General features: G+C 38.0%; 1 protein-coding gene across 2 annotated transcripts in view; it reads right to left on the bottom strand.

The window, feature by feature from the left end:
* The window catches only part of LOC150107851 (uncharacterized), a 92,224-nt gene that overhangs the window by 27,339 nt on the left and 50,851 nt on the right, over nt 1-14,034 (bottom strand). For both annotated transcript variants that reach the window (XM_090391594.1, XM_090391595.1), the window contains exons 3-4: nt 11,041-11,071; nt 4,343-4,389 (exon numbers count right to left, since the gene is read on the bottom strand). In XM_090391594.1, the coding sequence (XP_090247720.1) occupies nt 4,343-4,389; nt 11,041-11,071 (78 nt within the window). The remainder of the gene's footprint in view (nt 1-4,342; nt 4,390-11,040; nt 11,072-14,034) is intronic.

The raw sequence follows: 14,034 nt of genomic DNA, 5'->3' as shown, positions 1-14,034 counted from the left end.
TAAGCAACACGAAAGCGATGATGCTGCAGACAATCACCTTTTCATTCAATAACACTTTCGTGATAAAGAAATGCGAACACAGCATCGCTGAAATGCAGACGGCGTTTAAAATCAGAAATTCATGCCGACGCGAGTGGCGCACGTCAGTGAATTTCTGTAAAGCACAGAAATGCTCAGTATGTAGCGCTACTATGAGTTCTCTGTGCTTCATACAACCACTAACAACATCACTGCTTTGTAAAGGAAACGGCAGCAATTATAAGACGGTGGTGGGTGATGAAAAGTCAAGTTAAACCTTAAAAAAGCTACTGGGAAAGTCGTCCATGCTTCAATGAACCGATATACAATATGGAAATGCAATCCAACGTTAGTTATGTGATCATTGGACGCTATCGAACACAAAAATGCTTGGGATAAACGAACACTACAAGAGAGTCATTTTAACATCGATGGAAAGCTGATTCTGAAATCCTACTAATGCATGATTGCCCGCGCATGTTTGCATAATTGAAAACCAGCTCCCGACAGAAATGCTGTGACGCAGAAGTTGCTTAAAATAGAAAATCCCCGAAGTGTTTACACCCAAAGATGCCAAAAAAGAAATACCGATGCCACGGGCCGCGCACGAATGAACAGCTGCAGACCACAGAAATGCTAGGAATATTGCGCTGCATGGCGTGAACCAGAATCTCACACAGAAGTGCTGCGACATACAAATTAAGATGCAATTAAGTCAAAGGTCGATGAGAGGAAAATAATAACCTTAGAATTAAGAAATCTTAAAAAAAAAAAAAAAAAGATTGCTGAACGCAATAGGGGCGCATATTTACCAAAAATAATAAATAATAATAATAAACGTCCCTAAATGGAGCTTTATTTTCAAATTAGCATCTCGTGAAACATTTCCTAAAAAGTCATTCAGGCCAGTGGGCTGTTTTCATTGCTGCCCTTGTGGGACGAAGTAGAGAATAAAGAAACCACTTTTGCTTCTTTATTCTATGGAAAAAAAAAAAGATTCCCCTACTGCACGGGCACGGAAAGTAGGACGGAATCGTTCATTTCCGCCAATAATTCGTGAAATTTCACCATTTCATCTTTCATGCGTGAGAAATTATGAGATCCACGAACACATGGGCAGGGTATATACGAAAACCAGAACACGCACGCATGCGCGCGCGCACACACACACACACATGGGTTTCGGTTTATGGATTATGTGTTTTCATTTTACCGCATAGCCTGGACACACTCCACAGGATCCAGTTTACCTTGGGAAAGGAAAACAGCAGTCTTCCATTCCTAGATTACAGGCCAGCCAGATGGATCCCTGGCATTCTCCATTTACAGTCAACCTACACATACAGTTAGATGCATTCACCAGCCTTTATATCTACGACCTCTTTATAGATCGTCTGAAATATTTATTTATCTAATAAATAAATATTAATATATATATATTTATAATAAATATGTATTAAATATTTATTTATATACATCAGTAATAAACCTGATTTTGTCTACATGTTTCATATGTTGATTAATCAAATAGATGAAGATCATAATATAATTATACTTGGAGTATAATCCAAGTATAATTATATTATACTTGGATTATAATATTGGAGTATTTTGCCTATATGTATAATGTCCGCTCGGTTAGCCTAGTGGCTGTGCGCTTCGCAACCCTATGCCTGGGGAAGGAGTGTCCTAGGTTCGATTCCTGTCGGTGACATGAAGAGCTGAAGGATCTTCCTCGGCCATAGCCAAGTTAGCTGGTCTTGGGCGTGGACAGCAGGGTTTTTTCTCCCCAGTTTATCTGGGGTTTTTCATCCCACAAACAGGCAAACCAGCCTTGAGAACTCAACACTACAGGACATTGGATACACTCGGGCGTAGGGCTGACCACTTTATCCTGTGAACGGCTTGAGGTCCGATGATTAATAAATCCTCGAGACCGCAAGGTAAAAGAGGGTAAAAAGGAAGATGAGATGTAAGATGTTTATGTCGCTTTTTCTGGTAGGGGAATAAACTGGAAATATGGTTGATTGCATGCACTGAGACAAGTACCGGCGAAGTGTAAGAGATTGTGGAGACGATGCAGGACAGGTGTTAGCTCTGGAGAACATATCTGAATAGAGCTTGACAGACTGTGTCAGGTTTAGACGAAATTTAGTCGCCAGGACATTCGGTATTCTTCTGATGGACTTTTGAAGAAAAAAAAGTGGAGTAGTTTGATCCAACTCCTGTATAGATGACCCACTTACATTGGTGAGCTTTATCGTGAAGTGTTGTATCGTGCAAGCGCAAGTGTGCAAAATTGCTTCCATGGCTTTCAAGGGACCAGAATGTACGGCTCCCATTTAGACAAAGGTTTTCTGCTGTGGCTTTTATGGAGTCAGATTTCGAGTTACCATTAGTTGTTTTGCATTTAGTATGTGCTTTCTTATAGGCTGAGTACGAAGCTGAGGTTCTCATTGCAAGCCACAGCACTGTGTTGAATTCTTTTTCCATTCAATTATTTTGATACACTTTCTGTTGGAATAATGTGAGATTGGAAATAATGTCACGAATGTGAATTGGCAATAAATGTTCATTTGAATGTAAAATAGCAGGAATAAAAGGAAAGTAACATTTAAAATAGACATTGTTAATTAAAAGGAGACTGTAAATTAGAAAGTCAACAACTATTGTGGATGGAATGGAGAATGAAGGACTTCGTGCAAAGAAAGATAACTTTTTTGTGACTCACATATTCTTCTTGATTTAAACACCTGAAGAAATAGTCAGACAGTGGAAAACAATGGCAAAAGTCCAGTGGTAGTTCTATTTCGCATCTCTGTAGTGCTGAAGGTAACGAGATTACGAGATTCAGGGTGACTGGAGGAAGAGCGTTCTCTGTGAGGGGAATCTTCAACAAGCTTTCATCTGAGATGAAAAGATGAGAGATGACCACTACAGAGTATGTGGAATATGAAGTCGTTAAAAAGATATCAAAGAGTATTGGTAAAGTGGAGACGAATTATCAGCAATTTGGGTAAGTAGATGTTCGATTTGCCTCATGTCATTGTTTACAGGAAAATCTTCCAAATCACGTCCAGCTTCGTCAGTGGTATTGAAGTTGTGGACATTAAGATTGCTCGAGATGCCCCCTTATTATTTGAATAACTGGATTATAGAAGGTCGGCCTTCGTGAATAGGAAGGGGAGGACGTCAGAGAAGTCTTCGGAGTTTGAAGACTGGAAAATACAGCAGATGAATATCACTAAATACGGTAAGAATACCTTGAGGCTCAGGCGATCAAACAAGCGATTCCAAATTATGCATTCTAGCACACAAGTGTCGTCGCCCTTTAGGCGAAATGATCATGAAGTGTGAACGTTGGACCTAGAAGGTGAAGTGCAGTTGAAAGTAACTGTTATTTGTGTTTCTGCCAAGAACAGGAGGTCAGGTCTTGATAACTGTAAGTGGTGATTTACGTAATTTCTCCTGGAGTTTATGTCGGGGATGTTGGTAATGTGCATGTGACAGCGATTTTTTTTTGTTGTTTGTGTGTTTCGCAGGGATTCTGGCTTTTTTTTTTTTTTGTATTGTGCTTTGGTCTTTTGGTTCGAATTAGTGTTTGAAGGAGATTTAGTTTCGTCGGTGTTTCTGCATTTCATTTTTGCTAGCTTCAGGGTTGGATGGAGGGGAGACACCAAGCAAGTGATGGACACCTCTACAGAGAGCAACAAATCTGTTGCAATGACGCGGTGTCGACAGCGGCTCCACACATACTATTACTCTGACGTCTTGCATGCACGACCGGGCAGGGCACGTTGTAGCGGGTTGCTGAGCCAGCTGAGCGGGAAATCCTGACTCCTTTCTGACAGATTCAAGCCTTTGTCCTCTCTCTGGAGCCAAAAGCTGTGGCATCACCTCACTCACTGATGCTACTCTGAAACGAAGGAGGAGGAGTTTTGGGGTCTCTAAGTATGGTTGGCATATTCTTTAAATTTTAAATTTTGTTTTCCAGGTTTTTTCCATGCAAACGAATGATAACTAATGGTGATTTTTATATGCGGCATATTAGTGATGTCCGTAGCTAAATCTATTCTCGTATACTGACTACTCTGATCGGCTTTCTCTCCATTGAATAATGGAGTTCGCATCTACATACAATTTAAAAATTCAAGCAGTCTCTTTATGTATTACGCATGTAATAAATGCAATTTAAGTTTCAATTGCAATTGGAAATTCAAGTTCGATTATCATGAATTATTCGCCATATCCCTTTTCAAGTAAACTTCGAAAATATTTTGGAAACGCTTGAAACTGCTACACTAGCGATGCGAATGCCACTCACCTGCTTGGTCTTGTGGTTCACCTTTTTCTTGCTGGTGGTCCATTCCTCTGAAATATAACATTCATTCAGTTACTATAATTTTCATGACATGCCTATGAATGCATGAACTATTGTAACATTAATAACATCGATTCATTGCATTACATCAGCATCATCATCATTATTTTAGGACAGGGATTTGTATGAACAGGCCAGATTGAGGAAGTTAAGAAATATTCCATGGGGTGAAGAGGTATTTAAATTATTTTGACTTTGCCATTCTATATTTTTAATGTAAATTTAGCCGATGTAAATTCCCTGCACGGTAATTATAGTGAGTTTGTATTTTATTACAACGCTTGCATGGAGTGTGGCGAAGGACGCCCCACGGTCCATCCAAATACACAAAATCCACTAACACATTTCTTCGTGTTAAATTATTTCAATTTGCGTTTCACAATTGTATTTTACAAATTAAACTTTGAGCACATTACGCTATTTAAAATATAACTACAAGCAAATTAAAATCAGCATTTCAGAGCAATGTATTTACGTATAATACATTTCACGAATCCATAAGGAAATAAATATTTAGTATTTGGATTTTTGAAATCTAATTTCGATCAGATGCAATTAAGTCTTTCATATGTAATTGCAAGTTCATTACTCTCATTAACCTAAAAAATTTCGTTTACCGATTAGAAAGAATACTGACAAGGACACATAACTAAAATGCTTCCAGGAAAAGATAATTGCCATATTTGTGAAACTCTCAAATTAGCTACGTCAAGGATATTTCATCTTATTATTTTTTTTTTTTTACTGTTTAGTACTGAACTTGATAATTGGGCTGAAAATAATGTGAGATTGGAAATAATGTCACGAAGGTGAATTGGCAATAAATGTTCATTTGAATGTAAAATAGCAGGAATAAAAGGAAAGTAACATTTAAAATAGACATTGTTAATTAAAAGGAGACTGTGAGTTAGAAAATGGTTAAGAATTTAAAAAAAAACTGTAGCCCTGACCGAGAGGTTCGCGTATCCGCTCTCAAACGAACAGACAGTCCGAATTCCGCTCTGTCCAGAGATGTTTGCGAGTGCCACGTGGGAAATCTGAAACGTCGACTTACTGCAGGCTTCAATCGTTTTAAAAAGTTCCGTGTTCAGTCTATAGAGTAGGGAATGTGGAAAATAAATAAAAATACAGAACTCTATAAAAATAGAAAAAAGAAACACTTCTCTCATCTACTTGGTGTTGTATTATAGGTTCACGACCCTTCTGTGGGTGAGGAAAAAAAATTAGACATGCCTAGCCGATAGTATGAACGATGGTGTGCTGCACCAGCACACTTTCCTTTGTACTATCCTCTGATAGTATGACGTTGGACCGTCATGGATATTATAGGTTTTCAGGTCTTAACTTTTTTAATTCATAGCCTGTTTTCAAATAAAGACTTTTAGTATTTTCTTTTCATTTTATTTGTGTTATTTTTCATCCATATGTACATTGAGTGGTTCTTCACCTTCAGCACTATTTCCAATCTCGTACTATTTTCGACTCCATTATGAAGTTCAGTATTCATATTTGTAGATTTAGGGACTCAAAAACACACGTGTTGAACAGATTATTTTATTAATTACAAATAAAATAAAACTTGACGTTTCGACCTCTATATCGAGGTCATCATCGGAAGAATACACCTGTATACAGAACCAAGCTACATGCTTATGCTTTCTATATCAGTAAACTAAATCTACGCAGTTAATAAATCTTTTTTCTAGCCTGACCTCTAGTGATAGAAAGAAAAAACAAAAATAAAGAAAGAAAGAAATAAAATTATATATAAAAAAAAATATATATATATATATATATTTAAAAAAAAAAAAATTATATATGTATTATAAATAGATAAATGCAACTACAATAAACTGTTAGAGTCCTCATGTATTAATATTCTGGATAGTTACAAAATGATTTCTTTCAGTTGCTATTGAATGTTCTAAACACTTCACCAGGTTGTCTTCTTGTAGTGGGAATTTTTCTAATGCTAGTTTAGGATGTTATACAGGTTGTAGATGGGTCCGCCACATTCTTGAAATGGTGAGGCCATCATTTTTGTTGAGATTTGGGTTGTGTTTGAGCATTTCACAAGACTCTTTAAATTTTCTCTCAAACCAGGTTTTGGTGCGGTGTAGGGACTTGGTATTTTTCCAGTCAATTCTATGGTATGTTTGGAGTGCATGGTTAGAAAGGCCTGTTTTACCGAAGTGGAGGTATTTAAAAGAAAGAATGAAGTTCAGTATTATTAATGATAAGAAGAAGAAGAAAAAAAAAACAGGAAGAAAAACTTGATGAAATTAATTTGAAAGTTTTACAAATATGGCAATCATCTTAAAGATCTAAGAACCTTAAGGTATGTTTTGCTCGTCAGTATTCTTTCTAATGAAACAATTTAATCAGGAGATAAAAAAAGAAATTCTATCCTTACAGATTGGTGATGCAGGCAGAGCTCCATTTCCACTGAACTGTGCTGTTACCAAAATCCAGGAAACCCAGTTTTTCCTAAAATATAACAAAATTTTCTTTCCATTTGGATCTGTTGTAAATGCGCTATTCTAGTGTGAGTAAAGCAGTGAAGAGCGTCTCTGTGCCCCGTCCCCACCTGTAGCGAAGGCCTGCAGTGGTGAGGCCATCACCACTGCAGGCTTATGATATAGATCGTTATATATATCAAGCCCAAACAGGAGGAGTTACAAATATGCAGCCACGTGAGTTCCGTGTGGGGATTATTTGTTCTCTATGTGAGGGATGTCCAACCTAGGGCCCACAAACCCGATGCACTTCTACATCAGGCTTCTAAAGTTTGTGGAGAAATCAGTTTAAAAATGTATAAAGATCGACTCTCGATTGCTCAGTCAGTCTCGACGATTCCTTTAAGCTGGAAGGTCGTGGGTTCGAATACCGTCTACGAAGCAAAGAACCATTATCGGGCTTTTAAATAACTAATGTCATACGGGAGACATCAGGTTGTTGTTTCCTCCCGCAAAACAAGAAAAAACAGCATTCAACATAAAGTCATTGTAGATAGTGCCAACTGCCCAGTAGTATCAGGTTTCTAATAAACCAAACTGCTTGGCGCTGATTCGGACCAACACGAAAAGGACGATGGGAGGGAGCTGTTTATACAAAGCCAAGCCGTTCCGTCACAGATACAAGTGGGCATGCACGCAAACGACGCCCTTACACTGGAAATTTGTTTAATCGTTTAACATTCACACACATGCTGTTGTGTGTGTTAAACACACACACACACACACACACACACACACACACACACACACACACACACACACACACACACACACACACACACACACACACACACACACACACACACACACACACACACGTACTCTAGCATTGAACATTCACATCGGTCAATGCCAGTTAATCACTTCTGGTATGTTTTTGTTTTCATCAGGCAGTCTTCATATTTGCGGTCTGATTATTTCTCTTATAAAAGCGAAGACCTTTTTGCAGCGTTAGACTTCTTCATTTTTACTCTTTATTTTATTTCAAAGTGGGGTACTATTTCGAAATTCAAGTTTAATAACTGTTGGGAAACACCACGGGAAGGATCCCCTCGTGGTGTATTTTTATGGCATAACAAGGGTGGGTAAATGCGATCATTTAAGTTGAAATTAAATTTAAAATTGATGTAAAACTTTTATTCACTCAAAGCATGTTTTCTGCTGTCTTTTCTTGTCACGTTTCTTCTGTCATACACGAAATCCTTCCGATTTTACGTACAAATGACAGGGCCTGAGAATGGGGGGGGGGTGTAATCAGTCTGAAATCATTGGAAGCTGCTTCTCTGTGTTGTAGGGGGATTTTCGCATTCGAATGGTACCAACCCTCCATCGTTTTATTAGCCCAACAATTAAAGAAACTTTTCTTGCCGAAAAAGGGAACACGTGTAGCCTTTGACCCTTGTAAGCAGAATGGTAAGGACCGATGAAGATCATTTTCTCTCAAGAGCATGCATCCCATTCTGAAAAGTTGGAAGCCAAGTCAATCAATGTTGTTCGTGTATAACTTTAACGGGGATGTTCTGTTCCAGGAAGAAACGAATCGGTTTGGAGATTTTGAAATCAAGCCATCTTTAATAACAAGTGCCGCTTGTCGAGCATTCTCTTGCTCGATTCGTCTGTTTTGTGATAAGAAAAACGTAAAAACGTTTCGGTAGGGAAGACCATCGTTAAGGATTCGCAGTGACCACTTGAAGATAATATTTAAAGTACGAGTGCATTAATAGAACAAGACTCGTATTGAAGCTAATGCACTGAAACTTGAGTAAATCGAAAAGATCCATCTTGCCACAAAGTTTCTTTAATTGCAGGAAGTTCATTTGAAAAGTCTTTCAAGATCTTCTGATCCCAAGAACCTGGCAATAATCATGCAGCGAAAAATTTAGGAAGTGTTTTCTGGTATTTCTGTTTCCTTCGCTTGTTCTTCGTCTTGATGGCCGAATTTTTGAGTGTCGCTTGTGAAACGCAGCATCGGAATGCCCTGATTGTATCGAAAAGAGTTCTTCATCAGCAACGCTGATGAAGAACTTATAAAGCACACGCTTTCCTTTTCCGGAAAGCGTGCGCTTTATAATCCTCAAGAGAATAAGGAAAGCACAACCGAATGGAGAGAGACCCTGAAAAAAATATCCTGTTATTTAAAAATAACGAGAGACTTCATTCTTATATTCTCAATTACTTTCGCGCCTTGAAAATTTGTCACACTTTTTATTAGCGCAAAAGACAGTCTGTTCTAAAACGTGGACCATGAATTTATTTACAATACTCAGTCCTTGAGATCAATGCCCACCGAACTTGAGTAAAGAACTCAGAGTTGGTCATTAAATCGTTGGAAGTTCATGAAACAGATCAATAAATAAAGTTTCCCAATCGAGTGGGAGAATACTCGACGACGTCTGATGTTAGAAAGAAATCCCAGATGGGAAGTGTGGGGGCAAAGGTGCGAGGGCGTGCCTGGGCTGCGTTCCTTTACATTCACTCAGACTTCTGATTGGAGTTTACTTGAAAGGGTGAACGAACATGCAGCACCTCTGAATAATACGACGCTTCCAATGATGTGGTAATCTTACGGAAAAGATCCATTACAGCAGGTGCTATTGCAGCACGCATTGAGGAAACTGACGTGAAAAAAACTTGATTGAATTGCAGACATCCCATCTGGTTCCAACAGGACATTTTCAGGACGACCTGGAATGAAGGGTGCGCGTCACGCTATTGCGGCAAATGCATCATTTAGTGTTCATCGGCACTTGAACATCGAAATCGACATTTAATTCTTCCACGCTCTCTCTCTTAACGCCAGCGATGTGAACTGATTATTGGACATCGCATGCAGATGTAAAGAGAATGCTGAAAAAACTGAATATCGTATATTTTTCACATTTAATAAACTTCTAATTAGATGTGGAAGATTTATGTAACAAGTAGAAACATGTTCTCAGTTCTCCTTTAGAGAAGTCTCATTTAATGAAGACAACTAACTGGATTTGATAATCTATCTGGTTCCATTGGAGGGTTCATCGTGTGATGGGCATTGCAATGTTCTACCGTCAGTTTCTTCATTTCGCCGCTTTATAGTCATTGCTGTGCGAGCCTTGTCATGTTTGGAGGTATACTTAAGCGCGAAACGATGACACGGCCGCATTGCAAGACAAACACGCGCATTCGCACACCACAAGGCCATCACTGCGGACCACACTGCCAGAAGCAACCACTCAAACTTAAATTCTGCTTCATTTTCTTACCAGATGATCTTTGTTGATGCACAACATAAATTCTGTGCACTTTGGACCCCTCGATGTATATTTTGAACGGCTTAAGGGATGAATCTCGTGGAAATGTCGCGCAGCTATCCATCTGCTCTGAAATCGCCGAACGTAATTTCTCAGAGAATGAGCGAGATGAAGCAACCGCACTTCTCAAGGAGCGTCGTATCTCTTTCGTCAGTATTTTAGTTCTGTTTAGAGTTAATCTGCGGACTTATATTTCTTCGGCGTTGGAATCATTTTCTGCGTAATCAATCACATTCACGTGCATAATCATTTTCAGCGATTAATTTTTTTCAGGAAATTACATTCTCGTTCCTCTTTCTCTCTGAGGCGATTGTCCTTAATTCTTCCAGCGTATTCGGCATACACGATCGACAAGTAATCTGCTTCGTAAGAACTCAGCAGATTGCTTCATTCGCATCCGTTTTCCAAAAGTGGGAGGGAGGGGTATGTTCCACGAATTTTGGTAGGGCATTGTGGATAATCAAATCCAAAATGCACGTGTTATTGTCCTACACAAGAATATTTAGCTTGAAATCCTTGTCTGGAATAAGTAGAGGGTATCAGGGGTTCTTAGTTTAACGATTCCCAGTGGCTAACAACGGAGCGTTTATTTTGTGGGCAAACGGGGCCAATTGATTGTGACTAATGAGGGATGTTTTTGCTGAAAGTGCCATCCCATTGTATTATCAGCTATCCTATCTATTTTCACCACAAATACTTTCACTGGAATAATTTTATGCCAAGATTTAACTCTTTTTATCACATACCGGCAACGGTGATGTACATTTACATCCTCCTAAGGAGGTCAGAATTACTACTAAACTTCACATAAACTGCAATAGAGCAAGTCACTTACCGTGCTTAGTTGTAGAAAGGACGTTTGGATCCTGAAAAATAAAAGACCTCGGATTATTATTTACATTTGCATTAAACAGTCTTCTTGTGATTAAACAATTCAAATATTCCAATTTCTTATTCAAAATAATCCTCCTTCCAATATTTCTTATTCAAAATAAGTTTGGCAGCACTAAATAGCTATTAATAATAGTCGAATTTTTGGTTTTAAATAAAAAATACATCAATTGCCGTTTCGACAAAATGTTGACTACAAAATGTTCGTAGCAAACGAATTTCCTCCTAAAATACTTTTGGCGATTTTCTTTCCAATTCGGATTGTCTTGGAAGGTAATACGACTTTATTAACGAAAACCGTTGCATGTTGTAGCAGGATGGTAAATTCGTATTAAAAGGGAGATCGGGGGATGTCCTTCCCTGCTGTTACGGAAAGACGTTGCTTTAAACTAAACTATTCCAGAAACATCTGGAATAGTTTCGGCAGAATTATTTTTATTTCCCTTCTTTCTTTCATTCTTTTGTCAGCATTTTTATATCACAAAACATCAGTAAAAACAAAACGCTTGGAGGTTGTAAAAAGCAACTGTGTGAGAATCTTACTCTTAGTATGCATCGCTCGTATTTTTTGGGGGGGTTAAAAACCTGAAGTTTTCAGGGAGGAAAACACCCTAATTGCTTGATCCTACGATCATCTAATCAGGGTAACAAAAAAAAAGTTTCTCTAGTTGGCGACCAACATAGAACATACTAATTATTGTAAATCATTTTAAATGAGGTTGCGTCACTTCAAAATGGACTAAGGAAGAACAATTTAAAAATGGAAACGAACTTCGACACCCGGAACATTTCAAAATTCAAACTGGTAACAACCATGAAATGTTCAATCCTAAAACGTATTTGTGAAGTGGATGTTAGGAGAATTTTTAATTATTTTTTAAAAATGAAAAGAACTCTCAAGATAAAATGCGTGCTGAAAAAAAATGCAAGCATCGGGTTTTTAAAATTTTAAAAATTATCGAGATCGAAGACAGGAGAATAAGAGATTTTAATTAAACAAATCACAAAAACGATTTGAAGAGACGGAGAGAAAATTGAACTATTCATTAATTTGCACGATGCAGCTTGTCGGTTTGGTCGCAGTGATGTCGACTTCGTCTACACTACTGTTCAATTTTTACCCTTTTTCTTCCAGCATTGAGTGAGATGATGTGGAACTGTGATCAGAAGATGATTTTCCTTCGGGTGCCTCATTTCCAGACGATCTAGAATAGAGATGATTTGTGGTTATAAATGGGATTGAGAAAGAAATATGAGCTGGGATAATTTATGGAGCTCAGACAGTTGATAACACAGTCAACTATTCTGGACTGAAGCACCCTGGTGAAAAAATCTTACCCTACTACTACTACAACTACTATTACTACTAATAATAATAAAAGTAAAAGAAGAAAAAAACTTAATATCTTTAGACAATTCTTCCAACATGATTATAAAGAGTGGTTTATAGAGGTGTTTCTGTTTACAGTTTACTAACCAAAAGAATGTTTTTTTTTCCTTTTCTCTTATTTATATGCATGAACAAAGAATGTACGACATTGCTAATATGATATTATTTTGTAAACGGTGGACTTCTAAACCCCGCGGCATCTTTCCCGGCTTTATCCGCTCGGTTGTCAACGGCTTCAAGTCTGCGATGTAATCAATGATTACCAATACGAAACAGGAAGAGCTCAGTCGACAAGATGTTTCTGTCATCCCACTATAGAAATGGGGGATCGGAAAACTTCCAAGTTCTTTCTTTTTGACACATCCGAGAGATTTAACATTCCCTAAATCTTAATATTAACTGTTTGGCAATAAGTAACAAAAAGGGAGTATTATGATGGAAAACTGTTGAAGACTGTGTTATCAAGTCAGTTCTGCGAGATGGGGGGGGAGGGAAACCTACACTTTCCAGGAGCAGTGCTACGGAAATGCTCGCTGACGATACTCTCCCGGATGTCGTTTCCATTTCCTATTGTACATCAGTTGCCCTCTCTCATTTTCAGCACGTTGATCTCCTTCAATGGCCCACAAATTAATTGCATGAACTGAAATCAAATGTAGCCTTATTTTTACTTGTTTCGTTTTTTCTTGGAGAAAAGGTGGTTCCCCCCCATGGTTAACTTTGAAAATTCAGCCAGATTATGAGTCCAAAACGAGTATTTCTGCTTGTATGAACTTTCACCTTTTTACTTTGTGTCCAGAAATAATTTCCCCGCTGAAATCCTAAGTGGGTGCTTTCAGATATTAACATTTTTGTCTCCTCCCTCCTGGGAATAATTACGAATGATTGATGTGCGCAGAAGAAAAGTTTAGACTAATAACACTTCAAAAAGACCTATCCAAGACCCAAATAGACGGAATCTAGGAGTAGAAAGTTTTTAAAAAAGAACCTTTTCCCCAGAACTCCAGAGTTATTTCTCATATTTCAAAACATCAATTTGGAAGCATTTTTCACTGATAAAAAAAAAAAAAAATGAAACGAATAGAAACCACAAAATTCAAGTACTTATTATACATTTTGCTATCACAATGGGGGGGGGCAAAATAATTTAAACGCGGAAATTTATTCTTTGATCAAAAGAACTTTGTTGTGTAAAGTAACACCTGAGGAAGAATAGTTACAGGAGATAAAGCAGTACTGAAACTCAAAATAATAAACGGAAAATCCACCTCGATTGTTTTCTGTTTTTCTTTGATTTAAACCCACAATATCTATCGAATTCAAAATTAATCGACTTTACTTCCGATTAAACTTTAGAACATCGCCAGCATGATCTCTCAGTTACTTATGAACTGCAGCTCACAGAGCATGCTCAGAGCAATGCACAATAAAAAACAGAACTGCTCAGATGTTACCCAAGGTAGTAAACGGATGTTCTGTACAGGGGGAGTCTTCTGGCTTAGTTTAATTATGTGAGGAATAAACTTCTTAATGAAGAAATTAACAAGC

Source organism: Typopeltis vanoorti, chromosome 4 (assembly GCF_054136105.1).
Source record: "Typopeltis vanoorti isolate ZY-2024b chromosome 4, IOZ_Tvanoo_1.0, whole genome shotgun sequence".
Lineage (NCBI taxonomy): Eukaryota > Metazoa > Arthropoda > Arachnida > Uropygi > Thelyphonidae > Typopeltis > Typopeltis vanoorti.
Note: the sequence above shows the minus strand (reverse complement) of the source record. Positions and strands in the feature narration are given on the sequence as shown.